The sequence below is a fragment of the Cnephaeus nilssonii genome (assembly GCF_951640355.1).
Source record: "Cnephaeus nilssonii genome assembly, chromosome: 10".
Classification (NCBI taxonomy): domain Eukaryota; kingdom Metazoa; phylum Chordata; class Mammalia; order Chiroptera; family Vespertilionidae; genus Cnephaeus; species Cnephaeus nilssonii.
Window position 1 is genome coordinate 84,888,366 of NC_137081.1, and position 20,673 is coordinate 84,909,038.

Here is a 20,673-nt window from a genome sequence, read left to right on the forward strand (position 1 = left end):
CACAAAGGGGGGTACCAAGAGCGACCACCTAGGGATATTGGGAAAGCTGAGCTACCGGCCCCTATAGGTCACTGACCACACAAAGCCACTCCATCAACATAGGGAGGCAGCCAAAAGGTGGAGACACCGAAGCAGGTCACGAATAGAAGGAATGAAGGAAAGTAAACTAATGGACGACACAGTGTTCAGAACCACATTTATAAGGTTACTTAAGAATCTTCTGGAGGACCAAGATGGTGGCATAGGGCAGACGCCTGATTGTTGCCTACCACAACAATTTTGAAACTACAACTGGAAAACAGAGCAGATACCATACCATCCAGAACAATGACCGGAGGAATTGCTGAGAAGGAATTGACCGATGGGAGTTGGGATCGGGAAGATGAGGCCCCGCTGGGTCCCGGATCCAGGCACGCTTGCCCGGCGACTGGTCGCCTCTGCAGACCCGAGTGCCGCCGCCGCGACCTTGAACCAGCCCGCCGCCGTGCACCGGGCGCACCGGAGCTTCGCCGAGCCCGCCGCCCAGCGAGTTCCACGGCAGCCGCCCCGGAGCTTTGAGAAAATGGCCGAAGGAATTGCTGAGAGGGAATTGACCGACAGGAATTGGGATCAAGAAGACGAAGCCCCTCTGGGTCCTGAGTCCGGGTGAGGCTGTGCACCCCTGGGTCCAGGCGAGGCCACACGCCCCTAGGTCCGGGTGAGGCTGGGTCCCGGGTCCGGGCGACGCTGCGTGCCTCTGGGTCCGGGTGAGGCTGGGTCCCGGGTCCGGGTGAGGCCGTGCGCCCCTGGATCCGGGTGAGGCTGGGTCCTGGGTCTGGGTGAGGCCGCGCGCCCCCGGGTCTGAGCGAGGCCACGCGCCCCTGGATCCGGGTGAGGCTGGGTCCCGAGTCCGGGCGAGGCTGCGTGCCCATGGGTCCGGGTGAGGCCATGCGCCCCTGGGCCCGGGTGAGGCTGGGTCCTGGGTCCGGGTGAGGCCGTGCGCCCCTGGATCTGGGTGAGGCTGGGTCCCGGGTCTGGGTGAGGCCGTGCACCCCCGGGTCCGGGCGAGGCTGCGCACCCCTGGGTCCGGGTGAAGCTGGATCCCGGGTCTGGGTGAGGTCATGCGCCCCTGGATCCGGGTGAGGCTGGGTCCCGGGTCCGGGTGAGGCCGTGTCCCTGGGTCCGGGAGAAGCCACGCACCCCTAGGTCCGGGTGAGGCCACATGCCCCTGGGTCCGGGTGTAGCTGTATCCTGGGTCCAGGTGAGGCCTTGCGCCCCTGGATCCGTGTGAGGCTGGGTACCGGGTCCGGGAGAGGCCACGCGCCCCTGGGTCCGGGTGAGGCCACGCGCCCCTTGGTCCGGGTGAGGCTGGATCCCGGGACCGGGTGAGGCCGTGCGCACCTGGTTCCGGGCGAGGCCACGTGCCCCGGGGCCCTGGTGATGCTGGGTCCCAGGTCCGGGTGAGGCTGCGCGCCCCTGAGTCCGGGTGAAGCCACGCCCCTGGGTCCGGGCGAGACCAAACCAGAGGGAGTCGGTCCTGCATTACCACCATTTGTCCACCATCCAGAGCTGAAAAGTCAGTGCCGACATGTACACATAAGGAACTGGTGGAAATTGATATTGGGTCTCAAAAGAACTGTTGGTCCAGAAAGAAACTTACTACAGACTGATTTATTTGTCTGTCAGCATAACTATTATTGTTCATCTCACATTCGGTTCTTATAAGTATATTTCTAGTAACACATGATCTCACTCATCTAGGGGAAATGATGAACAACATAGACTGATGAACAAGAACAGACCCAGAAACAAGGAGGCATCGATCGGACTGTCGGGCCTCAGAGGGGAGGGTGGGGGTAGGGGGGAGAGATCAACCAAAGGACTTTTGTGCATGCATACAAGCCTAACCAATGGTTAAGGACAACAGGGGGGTGGGGTGGGGGATGGGAATGGGGGGATGAGGACAAATATGTTACACCTTATAATCAATAAAGAAGAAAAAAACACAAATATTTCTTCCTATATAAATTTTAGCAGATTGTGTCTTTCAAAAAATTGGTTCATTTCATTGAAATTATCAAATTTGTGGGTATAGACTTGTTCATAGTATTCTTTTTTTTTAATATATATTTTATTGATTTTTTTACAGAGAGGAAGGGAGAGAGATAGAGTTAGAAACTTTGATGAGAGAGAAGCATCAATCAGCTGCCTCCTGCACACCCCCTACTGGGGATGTGCCCGCAACCGAGGTACATGCCCTTGACCAGAATCAAACCTGGGACCTTTCAGTCCACAGGCTGACGCTCTATCCACTGAGCCAAACCGGCTCCGGCATTCATAGTATTCTTTTATTATGCTTTTAATACCAGTGGAATTTATAGTAATGTCTACTCTTTCGTTTCTGATATTAGTATTTGTGTATTCTCTTTTTTCCTAGTTTGGCTAGAGGTTTATCAATTTTATCGATCTTTTAAAATAATTGTTTTCTTAATTTGCTAATATTTATGTCTTTAATCAGTATTTTAAATACTTCAGTTCTGTTTCTTTTTATCTAGGTTGAAGATTGTAAAAATTTCGTTTAAGTGCAAACAGTTTTTTATTCAACTTAGAAAAGAGTTGGTGAGTATTGGTCTAATAATTATCAATATAAATCAAGTCTTAAGAAATGAGAGGTCATTCATGACAACTTTTAGTGCTAGTGAAAGTGTTATTAATACTACTAGAGGCCTGGTGCATGAAATTCGTGCACTGGAGCAGGGGGGGGGGTCCCTCAGCCCGGCCTGCACCCTCTCCAATCTGGGACCCCTTGGGGGATGTCCGACTGCCAGTTTAGGCCCAATCCCAGGGATCAGGCAGTTAGGAGCACTGGCTCCTAACCGCTCACCTGCCTGCCTGCCTGATTACACTCAACTGCCCTCCCCTGCCATCCTGATCGCCCCCAACTGCCCTCCCCTGCCGTTCTGATCGCCCTCAACTGCCCTCCACTGCCAGTCTGATCACCCCCAACTACCCTCCCCTGCCGGCCTGATCGCACCCCTAACTGCTTGCTCCCCTCATGGCCTGATCGCCCCCAACTGCCCTCCCCTGCCGTTCTGATCGCCCTCAACTGCCCTCCACTGCCAGTCTGATCACCCCCAACTACCCTCCCCTGCCGGCCTGATCGCACCCCTAACTGCTTGCTCCCCTCATGGCCTGATCGCCCCTAACTGCTCTCCCCTGACAGCCTGATTGCCCCTAACTGCCTCTGCCTCGGCCCCCGCCACTGTGGCTTTGTCCAGAAGGAAGTTAGACATCCGGAAGATGGCCGGTCGACCTGGTCTATTTAGCATATTACCCTTTTATTAGTATAGATTGATAACTGCTTCCTGACTTAATTCACATTTTATTACAAGGTGTATTATTTTCCCAGTGTTTCTATGGTTATGATTTAAAGTTGTTCTAGTTATCCATTCTGCTATCTTTTAAGATTAAAAACTGGCCTCAGTCATGATGTTTAATATCAGTCCCCAGGGTCCATTTATGAGGGCAGTAACTGAGTATTTTATGTGTTCTTTTTCTTTTTACTACTAAATATATAACAGTTCCTTTCATATATAAGCTCATTTATGTTTAGGGAACTTGAGTGTTTAGTTTTATTTCTTGTTCATGAACATATAGTTCATTTCTCCCTTTTTTGTTCTGGCAGTGTCCTTTTTATATATTAAATACAACATATTGCATTATCATGGAACGTAGTGTTGGAAAGAATTTCATCTTGTAGTTTTTTTCTGTTTTATCAAATTAGACTAATCTTATTCTTTGACGTATATTATTTCTCAGAAATCTTGACAAATTAATGCAGGTTTCAGGATAGTTGTGTATGTGTAAAACATATTCAAGATCTTAAAATTGTATCTGAATCAGCTGCATTTTATCAGAAGATAGTGATCTACTAAGTCACTATGATTCATCATTTATGCTCACAAAATAAGAAAGTTTTTTTCTACATAGTTTTATTGAAATAGAAAAATATACAGATATTAAGTATAGTGCTTAACCCTTCCAAAAGGCAAACATTACTCTCATTTGTATCACCATGGATTAGTTTGTTTATTTTTGAACTTCAAAGAAATTCTACAGAATGTTCTCCTTTTGTCTGCTCTTTCTCTCTTAACCTTTTGCACTCGGATGTCGAGTATGACTCGACACGTTTAGCATCGGTAGCAGCTCGAGAAAAAAGCAAGCGAGTGCAAAGGGTTAACATTATGAAGTTCATCCATGTTTTTGGCCATAGCAGTAGTTTGCTCCATTGCTGTATGCTATTCTACTGAATGAATATACCATAAATAGTTATTTATTCTTACATTAGTGAACAGTTTTGTCATTTCCAGATTGTAGCTATTATTAATAATGCTTCTTATGAGCATTTTTTACATGTTTCAGTAAACTTTTAGAGGAATAAAATATGATGTCTTATCTGGTAACTGGAGAACAAACAAATATTTTACCTCATATAGGTAGAAGGCAGTAAAGAAGTCATCTTTTCTAATTTGCTTCCTATTATAGATTACTCATTATAACAGTACTTATAGTATGTAACATTTACTGTGTGCCTGGTAATATACCAGTCATTTTCATATCAATTAATCCTTACAACCATTGCCTCAGATAATGTATCATCAGGAATGTGTTTAGCTTCAGGTAATATCAGTAACAAAAAGTCAACTAACAATTGATTAAAGACTGTAGACAGGCATACTCTGCAGAATGGTGCCTTGTTAATGTTTTCTCTCTGAAATATCTCTTTATTCGTGCACAAGGGGTGTCCCTCAGCCCAGCCTGCGCCCTCTCCAATCTGGGACCCCTCAAGGGATGTCCAACTGCCCGTTTAGGCCCGATCCCACCGGGCCTAAAGGGAGGGCAGTTGGGGGCAATCAAGCCTGCAGGCGAGGGCAGTTAGGGTATCGGGCCTAAACGGGCAGTCGGACATCCCTCTCACAATCCAGGACTGCTGGCTCCCAACTGCTTGCCTACCTGCCTTCCTGATTGCCCCTAACCGCTTCTGCCTGCCAGCCTGATCACCCCCTAACTACTCCCGTGCCGGGATCGGGCCTAAACGAGCAGTCGGACATCCCTCTCACAATCCAGGACTTCTGGCTCCCAACTTCTTGCCTGCCTGCCTTCCTTATTGCCCCTAACCGCCTCTGCCTGCCAGCCTGATCACCCCCTAACCACTCCCCTGCCAGCCTGACTGATGCCTAACTGCTCCCCTGTTTGCCCCTAACTGCCCTCCACTGCAGGCCTGGTCACTCCTAACTGCCCTCCCCCGCAGGCCTGGTTCCCCCCAACTGCTCTCCCCTGCAGGCCTGGGTCCCTCCCAACTGCCCTTCCCTGCAGGCCTGGTCGCCCCTAACTTCCCTCCTCTGCCAGCTTGGTCACCCCTAACTGCCCTCCCCTGCAGGCTTGATTGCCCCCAACTGCCCTCCCTTACAGGCCTGGTCCTGCCCAACTGCCCTTCCCTGCTGGCCTGATGGCCCACAACTGCCCTCCCTTTCAGGCCTGTTCCCTCCCAACTGCCCTCCCATGCTGGACATCTTGTGCTGGCCATCTTGTGTCCACATGGGGGCAGGATCTTTGACCACTTGGGGGCAGCCATCTTGTGTGTTGGAGTGATGGTCAATCTGCATATTACTCTTTTATTAGAAAGGATAGAGGCCTGGTGCATGGGTGGGGGCCGGTTGATTTGCCCTGAAGGATGTCCGGGATCAGGATGGGGGTTCCCTTGGGGCATGGGGCAGCCTGTGCGAGGGGCCTGTGGTGGTTTGCAGGCCAGCCACGCCCCGTGGCGACCCAAGTTGAGGCCCTGGTATCTGGAGTTTATTTATCTTCTACAATTGAAACTTTGTAGCCTGGAGTGGAGCCAAGCCTCCTGCTTGCTTCCTGGCGGCAGCCATTTCTGTTGGGACTTATGTATCTTCTATAATTGAAACTTTGTAGCCTTAAGCGGAGGCCTGGGCCGGCCAGGGTGTGCGGAAAGCTTGGCTTCCTCCATTGCCAGGGGCAAGCCTAGCCTCCAGCTCTTTCCAGCTCCATGGCTGCCGCCATATCTGTTTGGATTCATGTATCTTCTATCATCGAAACTTTGTAGCCTTGAGTGGAGGCCTAGGCCGGCAAGGGCAGGGGGAAAGCTTGGCTTCCTCCATTGCCAGGGAAACCCAAGCCTCCCTCCTGCTCTCTGTGGCCGTAGCCATCTTGGTTGGGTTTATTTGCATATTTGCTCCTGATTGGCTGGTGGGCATGGCTTGTGGGTGTAGCAGAGTGACGGTTAATTTGCATACCACTCTTTTATTAGATAGGATCCCCAAACTTTATAGAATCTACTTATTTCTCAATACCACATTTAGCATATCTATTGTTTACAATATATGTGGGAAAGTTTGTTACATTCCAAATACAATTAGTAGAATGTCAGAATCACATATAGACTTTTTGAAGTTAAGTGTTAAAAGAGGGAGCACGGAACAGTTACTGCAGTCATATTCTGAGACATTCTCTGTCATTTTTCATTGTTTGTGGTATGTGGTACAATATGTAACTATGTAGTTCATGCAAAGCAACCCTTAAGCATAATTAAGAATTGTTTGATCATCTAGAAGTGATATTGTAAGCATATTATCTTCTAAAAGTAATTTAATATTTATATCTGGGCATTTTTCTGTATTTTAGTATATTATGAAAAAATATCCTTATGACCTTTTGATGGGCAAAGAGTTCTTTAACAGGACAGAGAAGCAAAACTATCTGAAAAGAAAAATTCAATAACTTGAACTATGTTAAAATTATTAACTGTCCTCATCAAAAGACATCATCAAAAGACTGCATCCTGGGTTGTATATCCAATCTAATCTAAAAACATATTAGTGGATTGAACAGACACTGCAGAAATTAGGATATCCACATGGCCAGTAACATGAAAAGATGTTGAACCTCACTAATAATCATCAGGGAAATACAAATAACAAAAATGGGATACTTCTTCATATCCACCAGAATAGTATAATGAAAAGATTGATAAATCAGTGGTGAGTATGTGGGACCACACTGCTGGTAGGAAGGCATATGTCCTATATAATAAAGAGGTAATATGCAAATTGACCATCACACCCTCACAAGAAGGCTGCCTATGACCAGGCCGGCAGTGGGGTTAGTGAGGGATGACCAAACGACTGAACAATCAGGCTGCGTGGGGCGACCAGGCTGGCAGGGGGATTAGTGAGGAACAACCAAACGACTGAACAGCAGGCTGCACGGGGCGACCAGGCCGGCAGGGTGGGCTGTGAGGGGCAACCAGGCCAGCAGGGGGGGCAATTGGGAGCAACCAGGCTGGCGGGGGGGACAGTTGGGAGCAACCAGGCCGGCAGAGGGGGACAGTTGGGGGCCACAAAGCTGGCGGGGGGGCAGTTGGGGGAGACCAGGCCGGCAGAGGGGGGCAGTTGGGGGCGACCAGGGCAGGAGGGAGGGAGCAGTTGGGGGTGACCTGGCTGGCAGTGGGGGGCAGTTAGGGGCGATCAGGCTGGCACGCAGAGGCAGTGAGGGGTGATTACGCCGGCAGGAGGCGGGGGGCAGTTATGGGCAACCAGGCAGGTAGGCAGGTGAGCAATTAGGAGCCAGTGGTCCTGGATTGTGAAGGGGATGTCCGACTGCCGGTTTAGGCCCGAGATCGGGCCTAAACCGGCAGTCGGACATCCCTCAAGGGGTCCCAGATTGTAGAGGGTGCAGGCTGGGCTGAGGGGATCCACGCCATCCCCCTGTGCACGAATTTTCTGTACCTGGCTTCTAATTTACCTATAAAAAGTAAATGTAGCATTAGATCTTGATATATTCCTGGTATTTTCTACTTTTTATTTATTACAGCATGAATCCAGAGAAACCTTATTGGGATTTAATATGGTGAACTATAGAGCATGCAAAAATTTGTGGAAAGCATGTGTAGAACATCACACATTCTTCCGTTTGGACAGACCACTTCCACCTCAGAAGAATTTTTTTGCACATTATTTTACATTAGGTTCAAAATTCCGGTACTGGTAAGTATTGCTTTTGCATTAATGCTGCATTGCTAGATTTTTCCTCCCTTTAAATTAAAGGTATAGTTTATTGAACCATAGAATTGTTGTTACTTATACATACCTACAGAATCAAAATCTCCATGACTATTATCAACTAAAAGTTCTGTAGGTTCTTGTGAGAAACCTGTTTCTTTGACTTTATTTCATTAGTTCCTATAGTAAATCAGTGATATTTAATTATTTATATTCTAGAACTGTTATAATTTCTATTGTGTTTTTATTAAACATTTATAAGGAAACTTCTTTTTTCCAAGACACCATGTATTTGTAAGTTGTTTTCTGCATAAGCTTTGTATAATACTTTGCTTATTTTATGTCTGAGTTCTCAAACCCTTTATTGTAAAGAGTTCAAAACAGCTGTTATACAAAATCAGATTTAATAACTGAAAAGTAGCCCTAGGTCCTTTTCCTAATATTGTTGTATTTTTTATTTGTGATAGCTTTTATTTTTTTCCTGAAGGCAACAATCTTTGGGGGATAGCTAATTAGAAAAAAATAACAGCATAAGGCCTCTAACAGGTTATTTTATTTAAAATGCATGCCTTCCCCTCCCCAAAAAGATTCAGTAGCAACACAAACAGAATTGGGAAAATTTTAACATCGTTCATGCTCCAAGAGGTCAGTATACCTGCCTGGGTTGCAGGCTCGATGCCCAATAGGAGGCGGTGCAGGAGGCAACTGATCAATGTTTCTCTCTCTTTTTCCCTCTTTAAAATCAATAAAAACTTTTTATTTTTTCAGACACAGCAGATTTTTAAGTGGCTTGGTGTCATGTTTAACTCCTAGCTCACCTTCCTAAAAGCAATATTGGACAAACTAAGGCAGTGGTACTTGCAAATTCAAAGGTAAATAGAGAGAGTGAGTGTTAGATCAAAGGTGAAAGTCAAGGAAAATTTTACTAAACATTATATATTGGTACTATTCCTCAGCAAAGACAAAAGAAATCTCTAATGAGAGAACAGTACTAAACCATAATGGTCTCAATAAACTTCATTCCTAATTAAGCATCCCCCAGAGTTATTGTACAAGGACTATACTTATCTTTAATCTTCCTCTGTCCTTGAAAATACAATCTATAATAATCTATAATAATAAAAGCATAAAATGCTAATTAGACTGGACGACCTTCCGCACAAAGCCAGGGCTGTGAGGGAAGTCCAGGTCCTGGGTACCAGAGGGAAGCCGGTGCCAACAGCTGGGGGAAGGAAGGCCTACTCTTGCACGAATTTTGTGCATAGGCCTCTAGTATAAATATAAATAATGCACACACCATTTTACTTAGCAGCAAATAAATGAATAGATTGTAGTAAACAGCCTTCCACTATAATTCAAACAGGTCTCAGATGAGAAAAAAATCAAGGAATTTACCCAAACTATACCACAGCAAACAAAATCTAATCATGATGACTACAAATACAAAAGAGAGTTTAAACAGTTTGGAGAAAAATCATCACTGAAACAGAATAAAATTTCTACATGGATATTGATTTTTTTTTTTTTTAAATGAAGGAGCTAAAGAAATTAGTTTTAAAAGAGAAAATATTGGTGGGGAGAAGAGCAACACCTGCCCTTCAGCCTATTACTGCCCTTGGGGAAATATGGGCCTATTACTAGCAGGTTTTGCATTTCTAAAGAGCCTTATTAAGATGTAATTGATATACAGTAAGCTACTATATTTAAAGTTTTAAAATTGATATTTGGAGATACATATCCATGAATCCATCAACACTCATGATCGCAAGCATATCTACCCAAAATGTTTCCGCAAACCCTCTTATAATTCCTTTCTCCCATTCTTTTATATCCCCATGAAACCAACAATATATTTTATATATAAATATATGTAAATGGTTTGTTTTCTAAGATTTTTTGTCAGTTTAAGCATGTATATTGCATGTTTGTATTTTAGTCTGGCTTCTTTTACTAAGCATAGATATTCTAAAATGTATTTGTGTTGTTACATGTATTGATGGCTCATTTCTTTTTATTGTGGAGTAGTATTCCATTGTATAGATATACTATAATTTTTTTATCCATTCACTTGATTATGGATATCATGTGGTTTGTTTCCCCAATTGGGTTGTTTCCGAGTTTGGGCTATTAATAACACTACTGTGAATATTCATGTGAAATGTTTGCTTCAGTTTCTCTTGATTAAATACCTAAAAGTGGAATGCCCAGATCATGTGGTACGTAAATATTTAACTTTACAAAAACTGCCAGTCATTTTTTTAAAGGAGTTTGTACCATTGTATGTACCCACCAGCAATATTCTCACCAACATTTGTTGTTATCTTTTCATTTTACTAGTGTCTTTTAAAGAACACATAAGTTTGATGAAGTTCAAATTGCCAATTTGTTCTTTTATGGATTTTTCTTTTGGTTTCATATATAAGAAATCTTTGCCTAACCCCAGGTCACAAAGATTCATTCCTGTTTTCTTCTATGTGTTTTGTAGTTTTAGCTCTTAACATTTAGGTCTATGATTCATTTGAAATAATTTTTGTATATGGTGGGAAGTATGGATTGATTTTTTTAGGCTTTTGTTTGTTTTTGTTATTGCATATGGACATCCAGTTATCCCAGCACAATTTATTGAAAAGATTGTCCATTTTTCCATTGACTTGGCTTTTGCACCTTTGTTGAAAATCAATAATTCAGATTTTCATAGACTTGTTTTTGGTCTTATATCTAATAAGTTTTAAAATCAGTAGTATTAGTCCGCCAACTTAGTTTTTTTTAATTTTCTCTTTTTAGTTGTTTTTTTTCTTTTTCATTTTATTTTTTTTTCTTTTAGAAGCAAAGCCTTTTTTTAAGTTTCTTTATATGATGAGTGACATTGATTTTTCATGTCTTAAACATTCCCTGCATTCCAGTGATAAACCTTACTTTGTCATCATCTTTAACCCTTTTTTTATTTTATTCACTTTGCTAAAGTTTTATTTAGAATTTTTGCATTCATGTTCATGAGGGATATTATTTTGTAGTTTTCAAATAATGTCATTGTCAGGTTTTGGTGTTAGGTTTTTGGCCTCATTAAATGAGTTGGGGAAAATTAAATACGTTGGGAAGTACTAGTATTTTCTCATTTTCAACTTTCTAGAAGACTTTCTGTAGTAATGGTATTGTTTTCTTTTGAAATGTTTGAAAGAATTTACCAATTAATCCATGTAGGGCAGAAGTTTTATTTACAGGAAGCTTTTGAATGACACATGAAAATACTTTATTAGCTACAAAGCAATTCAGGATTTCTCTTCCTGAACAAGCATTAGTAGGTGTTTTTTAAGAAATTTATCTATTTCATCTAAGTTGTTGAATTTTTTGACATAAAATTTATAATATTTCCCTGTTATCTTTATATCTCTAGAATCTGTAGGAATGTCATTTCTGTTATTCTTGATATTGATAATATGTTTCTTCTCTTTTCTACCTGAATAGTCTTGCTAGAGATTTATCAGTTTGGATTAAATATTCCTGTCTAATAAAAGAGTAATATGCAAATTGACCATCACTCCAACACACAAGATGGCTGCCCCCATGTGGTCAAAGATGGCTGCCCCATGTGGACACAAGATGGCCGCCACAAGATGGCCAGCAGGGGAGGGTAGTTTGGAGGGACCAGGCCTGCAAGGGAGGGCAGTTGGGGGTGACCAGGCCGGCAGAGGAGGGAAGTTGGGGGGCGACTGGGCCTGCAGGGAAGGGCAGTTGGGGGGGACCCAGGCCTGCAGGGGAGAGCAGTGGGGGCAGGGACCAGGCCTGCAGGGGAGTGCAGTTAGAGGCAATCAGGCTGGTATGGGAGTAGTTAGGCATCAATCAGGCTGGCAGGGGAGTAGTTAGGGGGTGATCAGGCTGGCAGGCAGAAGCGGTTAGAGACATTCAGGAGGGCAGGCAGGTGAGCATTTGGGAGCCAGCAGTCCTGTATTGTGAGAGGGATGTCTCAGTTTGGAGAGGGTGCAGGCTGGGCTGAGGGACACATACCCCCTCCCCCAATCCCCCCCTCCCCGTTCACGAATTTCGTGGACCGGGTCTCTAGTTTTTAAATATTCAATGGCAAAGTTTTATCCAGCCCTGGCTAGTATTTCTCAGTTGTTGAGCATTGTCCTATGCACCAAGTGGTCACAGGTTTAATTCCCAGTCAGGGCATATGCCCAGGTTGCAGGCTCAATCCCCAATGTGGGGCATGCAGAAACTTTTTTTGAGGCTTACATATAGCTTGTCTACCATGTCTGAAAGGGGGAAAACATGACCAAAAAAATATTTTACTTAGCGAGGTTGCCATTGAAATTTAGACATTAACAAAAATAAAAATCCTCACAGAATATAACATTTCTGAACCCATTTTTAAAAAACGTTTAATGGTGCCCAGCCAGCATGGCTCAGTGATTGAGAGTCCCGGTTTTGGGCTCTATCCCCAGTAGGGGTCTTGTAGGAGGCAGCCAATCAATGATTCTCTCTCATCATTGATGTTTCTATCTCTCCCTGTCCCTTCCTCTCTGAAATCAATAAAAATATACTTTGAAAATATTTAATAGTAAAATTGAGCTATTCAAGAGGTAAATTAAAATAGCTCATGAACCCTAGCTGGTTTGACTCAGTGGATAGAGCTCCAGCCCTCGGACTGAAGGTTCCCAGGTTCACTTTCCAGTCAAGGACACTTACCTCAATTGCAGGCTCCATCCCCACCCTGGTAGTGGCACATGCAGGAGGCAACCAATCAATGTGTCTCTCTCACATTGATGTTTCTCTCTCTGTCTTGTCCCTCCCTTCCACTCTCTAAAAAAATCAATGGAAAAATGTATCCTCGGGTGAGGATTAACAAAAAATAGCTCATGAACTCGCCATGGCTGTGTAGGTTGGTTAGAGTGTTATCCCAATATGCCATGGTTGTGGTTCAATCCCCGGTCAGGGTATATACCAAAATCAACCAATGAATGCGTAAATAAATGGAACAATAAATTGATGTTTTTCTCCCTAACTCTCTTCCTCCCTTCTTCTTTGCCTCCCTCCCTCCCTCTTTTCTTTACTCTCTCTCTAAAATCAATAAATAATTAAAATAAATCAAGGATTATCTGGCAAAAAGAACTAAGAATGAAGATTAAACCCTTTAAATATAAAACTAATTCATGAACACTAAGTATCCTATCTAATAAAGAGGGAATATGCTAATTGACCCTCACACCATTGCAAAGATGGTGGCGCCCACAGCTAATAAGGAGGGAATATGCTAATTGATTGCCCCACCCTCAAAGACGGCGGTGCCCGCAGCCAATAAGGAGGGAATATGCTAATTGACTGTCATGCCCTCAAGATGGCAGTGCCCACAGCCACAAGTTGGCGGCGCCCAGTCCCCTCAGCCATACCGGGGCGGCAGGCGCGCAGAAAGTCCGGGCCCACTCCGCGCGCCTGCCTCTAGAGTCCCCCAGTCCCCTCAGCCGCCCAGGGCCACCCTGAGGTGCTGGGAAGCCTCAGATGGCAGCTGCCCAGCCAACGCCCGAGGTGCAGGCAAGCTTCGGTTGCCTGCTGCCCAGCTGCCCAGGGCCGGCCCGAGGCGCAGGCAAGCCTCAGATTGTGGCTGCCCAGGGCTGCCCGAGGGTCAGGTAACCAGGGCCGGCCGAGGCTTGACCTGCCGGCAGTGGCAGCAGCAGAGGTGTGATGGGGCATCACCTTCCCCTGATTGCCAGGGCTGAGGGACCCCCCCCCACACACACTCCAATGCATGAATTTTTATGCACCGGGCCTCTAGTCCTATATAATAAAAGGCTAATAGGCAAATTGGCCAAAACGGAACAATCGGTCACTATGTGCCCTGACCACCAGGGGGCAGACACTCAATAAAGGAGTGGCCCCCTGGTGGTCAGTGCACTCTCACAGGGGGAGCACCACTCAGCCAGAAGCCAGGCTCACGGCTGGCAAGAGCAGCAGTGGTGGCAGCAGCCTTTCCCACCAACACAGCAGTGCTAAAGATGTCCGACTGATGGCTTAAGCCCACTCCTTTAAATTTAGATAAGTTGAAGTTTAAGAAATTATAGTTTCTTCTTAAAGGTTGCAAGTTCGATCCTTTCTTAAAGGAAATATAATTTCTTAAACTTCAACTTATCTAAATTTAAAAATCATAGTAACATTTCTAACGTTTCCATTAAAGCTTCAACAGACATGCCATTCTATTTACATTTAGCTATACTCATCCATAAAAGATGATCTTAAATTGCTTAGCTTTGGAAACCCATATGGCTGCTTTTATATGTATTAGATATCTGCATATGTAAATGTTTATATTTGATAAATTAGACATTTATGTACATTCACAGTTAAATGTGATGTGTCAAATAACAAATTCTCTGAGAACCAAGTTTTTATTAACAAATTTGGTCTGGAAACATTGGAGTATCATAATGGAGGGTCAATTCCTGTGCATAAACATTGTACTTGCTAGGCTAATCAGCTTCACGAAAAATCCTCTATAGTGCTCAACTCCAAATCATATTTCTGTTCTTAGTTTCTTTCTATATACAAAAATCTGGAATTTTTTGTGTCTGGACATGAAAGGATGTGAGGATGTAACCAGTCTTTTTTTTTTTTTTTTTAATCTTTATTGTTGAAAGTATTACATAGGTCCCCTACCTCCCCCAATCTTTGCCTGCCCCTGCCCCAGGCCTTCACCACCCTATTGTTTGTGTCCATGGGTTATGCATATATGCATACAAGTTCTTTGGTTGACCACAATGTAACCAGTCTTTTTATCTGTAACCATTACCAGTAGACAAGGAGGGAAAGCTTGTCTAAGGAAAGAGCTGTTCTTCGAGATGTCCATGTTTTAGGCCCTTCATTATGTAGTAGTAGAGACACCACCTAACCACAGGCCTCTAGGGTAAGGGCAGGGCTTAGATGAGCTGAGACACAGCAGCCTATCTCAGTCTAGAGGGAGTACTTTTACAGGGCATAACAGAGAAGGAATTTCTCTCATGCAAAATTATTTCTTTCACATTTACTCCCAAGTAAGAAAGTGTCTGTGGAACACATTTTTGTTCATTAATGGGAGAACTTAATTAAGTTTCATACATTCAGCTAGAACTAGAATGTAGTTCAGTCATTCATTCTTATCATTTGCTTTCTTTTCTCTGCTAGAAATACCTTGTCTCTTAAGAGATTGTAATATAATCATGTTGTGTGTTATTTTATAATTCTCTTCAATATTTTATTGTGCATATTTATGTATTTCAGCGGGAGAACTGAAGTCCAGTCAGTTCAGTATGGCAAAGAAAAAGCAAATAAGGACAGGGTATTTGCAAGGTAAGGCTCCTGTTTCAGTATCTTCTTCTTCTTCTTCTTTTTTTTAAGAAATATTAAAATTACTAAAAACTCTTTTCTCAAATATGATTACAAAATTATCACCTGACCCTTCATTTAATTAAACAACAGAATATGTTGAGGGAATAGTGAAACAGTTTGTCCAGTTCATTCATTCATATTTTTTGCATGAGCTATATTAACCCTGTGCCAAGCATTATAGCTCTGACTACGTTGAATCAAGTATTATATAATTAATATAACTTTTTATTGCATGGTTTATTACCCTTTTTAAAAACACTTTCAGAGGCCTGGCTGGGTGGATTGGTTGGAGCATCATCCCGTAGATCCAAAGGTTTCGGGTTTGATTCCCAGTCAGAGCATATACCCAGGTTGCAAGTTCGTTCCCTGATCAGGATGTGTATGAGAGGCAACAAATCGATGTTTCTCTCTCACATCAATGTTTCCCCCCCTCTCTCTCCCTTTCTCTGTCTCTAAAATCAATAAAAACATATCCACAGGTGAGGATTTAAAAAGCTATAATTACTTGGAATCAAAGGAAGTGAGCCCAGATGAGCTTTACCAAGAAAGGTATCCTAGGAACCAATTAGCAAAGCCAGGTTGGCTACCTACCCTTTAATTTTAACCTTATAGGTCCCCACGCATCCTCTGCCAGGAGCTGGGGCAGGAAAGCCGATTTGGGACTGCTGGCCCAGCCCTGAAAGAGAGCCCCCTTCCCACCACCCCTCTGCAGGCTCACCACCTTGCCCCCTGCCAAGGCAGTTTTCCTTTCTTTTGTGTGTGTTTTCTATGTTCTTAGTCTCTACTCCTACTCCTGCTGCCTGTGTGACTCCTGCTGCCTGTGTGGATCAGGGCCAGGTCCCAGCCACAGACAGAAAAGGACACCATGTACAGTGGCACACTTTGACTAGTTGCTCATTTTCACTGTTTTCTAAGTGATTTGATTTAGAATTAAATGGTTTTACTTTTTTTTAAAAAAAAACACACACACACAAAACGTTTTGAGAAACATTATCACTTTTATTATCCAGTCATTTCCATATATTTTTTAATCATATTGTTAAGAAGTTGCTTTTTATTTTGTTGTCATTTAATTATTTTCACTTTTTTAGGATCTTTTAATTGCCAATTTACTTTTAACAAGTGAAGTGAGGTGATTAAATTTATGTTTTAGAAAATGGTTTTATGAGCAAGGATAGACAAAGTATTAGAAATAGAGACTGAGTACCCAGAGACCAGGTTATTGCAGTAATCCAAGTGAAAATAATGGAGGCCTGAACTAAAATATTGGCAGTGAGTGGAAGATCAAATTTGGGGAACATCTTATAAGTAGAAATAGTAAAAGTAAATGACCAATTGGATAGGGATGTGTTAGCTACAGGCGTATCTGGAAAGAATGTCAGATTTGAATGATATACAACAGATGGGATGTAGAAGGGAGAACAAATTTGTAATGGAAAAGTGTTAAATTGGCACGGGTCTAGTTTGATATGCCTGAGCAATGCTCTTAACAGGATCATGCAATAAATGATTAAATATTCAGAGGCACTGGAAAAAAGATCGCGACCCGCAAGAAAGCAGGGAGGGAGAATGTGTGAGAGAGTGAGGGAGCAATAGAGGAGTGTGTGGACGTGAGTGTGTGTGAGAGAGAGAGAGCTAGGGACAGTTAGATCCTGCGGGTCTTCCAGGGGTCTGCCAGACTGGGCAGTCTTGGATTGCAAAACCCCACTGTCACCGCGGACACGCTGGGGTGGCCAGCATGGGCACAGAGACCACGCCATCTTGAAGAACAGGACTGTTTGTGACTTGGATCCTAACCTCACCAACACCCAATCTGGTCTCAGACACAAGCCATGAGCTTACAACCACTCGGGACAAAGACCTGCGATCACAACTGCAGAGCCATGGACACCAAGACTCCAGACATCCTGGCCACAGATTTCTGTGAGTCACGGAGCCCACCCGCTGGCCCGCTGCAGCAACATAGGACCTGCCAGACCCACTCCATGCAAGCAGGCCTCCTGCTGAAACAGGGTGGCTGTGTGAATTAACTTTGACTCTGGACTTGTGCACACACAGGAGTCTGTTTCCCATGGCGCAGGTGTGGGCCTCCCCACCACACACAGGGCAACTGTGCAACCCGGCCCCCCATGCAGACAAGGGAACCTGATTCTCCACACGAGAGACAGCAATGAGCACCAGTGATTTGACTCTCGGCGCACACACACGGGGACTCTGTTTCTCATTGTGCGTGTACGGGATCCTTGATTCTCAGTGCACTCACTCTGGGCTCCTGTGACTCCAATTCTTGGCACACAGGCACACGGGGACCTTGATTCTCAGCACAAGACCGCACCAAGTGACAGAGACTCCAATACTTGATTCTCAGCGCGTGCACACAGGGTCTCTGATTCCTGGCGCATGTTATGGGACTGTGATTGTAGGCGCACGCCTGCAGGGACTTTTTTTTTTAATCAGCATGACACATGTGGGGTCTCTAATTGTAGGTGCACACATGAGGCTGCACTGAGCGCTGGTGACTGATTCTCAGTGTGTGTGGCTCCCACCAACCCACGGCAGCCACACGCCTTGCTGTCAGAGCTCTTCAGTGACACTCGGTTGGCATGATGCTCCCACTGCACATGGCTCAGTCCCCCGCAACTCGGCGTTTGGACCTTCTAGTGATAGTTAGAATGGGGAGACAACAAAACAATCCCCAAAGGAAAGAAAAAGAGGAATCGCCAAGAAAGGAAATAAGTGAAACAGGCATGCAATGTGACAGAAAAAGAATTCAGCGTAATGGTCATACAGTTCATAAACTGGGTGGATGACAAAATCAACAACTTATGCAAAAATCAGAAAAAAATCAAAAGTGATATAGCTACAATCAAAAGCGCTATGGAAGGTTTCAACAGTAGACTAGAAGAAGTGGAGGACCGAATTAGTGAGTTAGAATATAAGGTAGAGAAACAAGCCCAATCTGAACACCAACTGGAGAGAAAAATTGAAAAGCAGGAGAGCCTAAGGCAGCTTTGGGACAACACAAAATGAAGTAACATACATATAATAGGGGTTCCAGAAGGACAAGAAGAGCAGCAAGGATTAGAGAATCTATTTGAAGAAATAATGACAGAAAACTTACCTGATATGGGGAAGAAAAAAGTCACACAAGTACAGAGAGTCCCAAGCAAATGGGAATCCCAAAAGACCCACACAAAGACACGTCATAATTACAATGGCAAATGTTAATGGCAAAGAGAGAATATTAAAGGCTGCAAGACAGAGACAGAGAGTTACCTACAAAGGATCCCCCATCAGATTATCAAATGATTTCCCAACAGAAACACACCAAGCTAGAAGGGAATGGAATGAAGTATACAATGTGATGCAAAGCAAATGATGGAATGCAAGAATATGCTATCCAGCAAGACTTATCAATCAAAATTGAAGGGGAAATCAGGAGCTTCGTGGACAAAAAAAAAAAAAAATGCTAAGGGAGTTTATCACTACCAAGCCAGCAATGCAAGAAATGCTAAAGGGAATGCTGAAAAAAGAATAGAAAGGGAGGAAGGAAAACAGGCATAAAGTACAGAAATGCCTACAAACTAAGTACCTATCAATAATAACATTAAATGTAAATGGATTAAATGCTCCATTCAAAAGACATCAAGTGTCTGAATGGATAAGAAAACATGACCCATCTATATGCTGTCTACAGGAGACCCACCTCAGAACAAGGGACTCACACAGACTGAAAGTAAAGGGATGGAAAAATATCCTTCAGGCAAATGGAAATGAAAAAAGCCGGGTTAGCAATACTTACATATGACAAAATAGACCTCAGAGTGAAGACCATACAAGAGACAAGGAAGGCCACTTCATAATTCTAAAGGCATCTATACAACAAGAGGATATAACTCTGCTAAACATATATGTACCCAATGCAGGAGCACCCAAATACATAAAAAAACTTGTGGGAGATATCAGGGGAGAGATTGACAGCAATACAATCATAGTAGGAGACTTTAATACCCCATTAACATCACTGGATAAATTCTCTAGACAAATTAGCAAAAAAACAGCAATCCTAAACAACTCACTAGATCAGATGGACTTAACATCATTACAACACTCCACCCCAAAACTACAGAATATACATTCTTCTCAAGCGCACATGGGACATTTTCAAAGATAGATCACATATTGGGACACAGGCAAAGTCTCTCCAAATTCAAGAAGATAGAAATCATATCAACATCTTTTCAGATCACAATGGCATAAAATTACAAATCAACTACAATAAAAACAATCACAAAAATTCAAACACTTGGAGGATGAATAGCATACTTTTAAACAATGACTGGGTTACCAAAGAGATCAAAGAAATTTTTAACAAACACCCTGGAAACAAGTGACAATAAAAACATAACAATCCAAAATTTTTGGGACACAGTGAAAGCAGTCCTGAGAAGGAATTTCATAGCGTTACCGGCCTACCTAAAAAACAAGAAAAACTGGTAATAAACCATGTAACTCTGCTACTTGAAGAATTAGAAAGAGAGCAACAAGAAAATCCCAGAGTGAGCAGAAGGAAGGAAATAATAAAGATAAGAGTGGAAATAAATGACATGGAGACCAAATATATATTTGAAACCCAGAGCTAGCTCTTTGAAAGGATAAACAAGATTGATGAACCTCAAGCCAGGCTCACCAAGAAACAGAGAGGACCCAAATAAACAAAATCAAAAACGAAAGAGGCAAAATAACAGACCCCACAGAAATACGAATAATCATAAAAAATATTATGAGCAATTCTATTCCAACAAACTGGTTACCCTAGAAGAAATGGACATATTCCTAGAAAAAATACGACCTTCCAAAACACAACCACATGGAATAAAAAAACCTGAATAGGCCGATACCTATAGAGGAAATTGAAGCAGTAATCAAAAAACTTTCAACAAACAAAAGCCCTGGACCAGACGGCTTCACAGCGGGATTTTATCAAACATTCAAAGAAGAAATAAAACCTATCTTCCTCAGACTATTCCAAAAAATTCAAGAGAAAGGAACACTTCCAAGCTCTTTCTATGAAGCCAGCATTACCCTAATCTCAAAACCAGATAAAGACAATACAAAGAAAGAGAATTATAGGACAATATCCTTCATGAACATAGACGCCAAAATTCTCAACAAAATTCTAGCAAATCGAATCCAGCATTACATTTGAAAGATCATACACCGTGACCAAGTGGGACTTATGCCGGGGATGGAAGGA

General features: G+C 43.4%; 1 protein-coding gene across 5 annotated transcripts in view; it reads left to right on the forward strand.

Moving 5' to 3' along the window:
* The window catches only part of PTPN4 (protein tyrosine phosphatase non-receptor type 4), a 257,666-nt gene that overhangs the window by 148,932 nt on the left and 88,061 nt on the right, over positions 1 to 20,673 (forward strand). For all 5 annotated transcript variants that reach the window (XM_079782465.1, XM_079782466.1, XM_079782463.1 and 2 more), the window contains 3 exons: positions 2,535 to 2,598; positions 7,873 to 8,045; positions 15,309 to 15,377. In XM_079782465.1, coding sequence (XP_079638591.1) covers positions 2,535 to 2,598; positions 7,873 to 8,045; positions 15,309 to 15,377 — 306 coding nt within the window. The remainder of the gene's footprint in view (positions 1 to 2,534; positions 2,599 to 7,872; positions 8,046 to 15,308; positions 15,378 to 20,673) is intronic.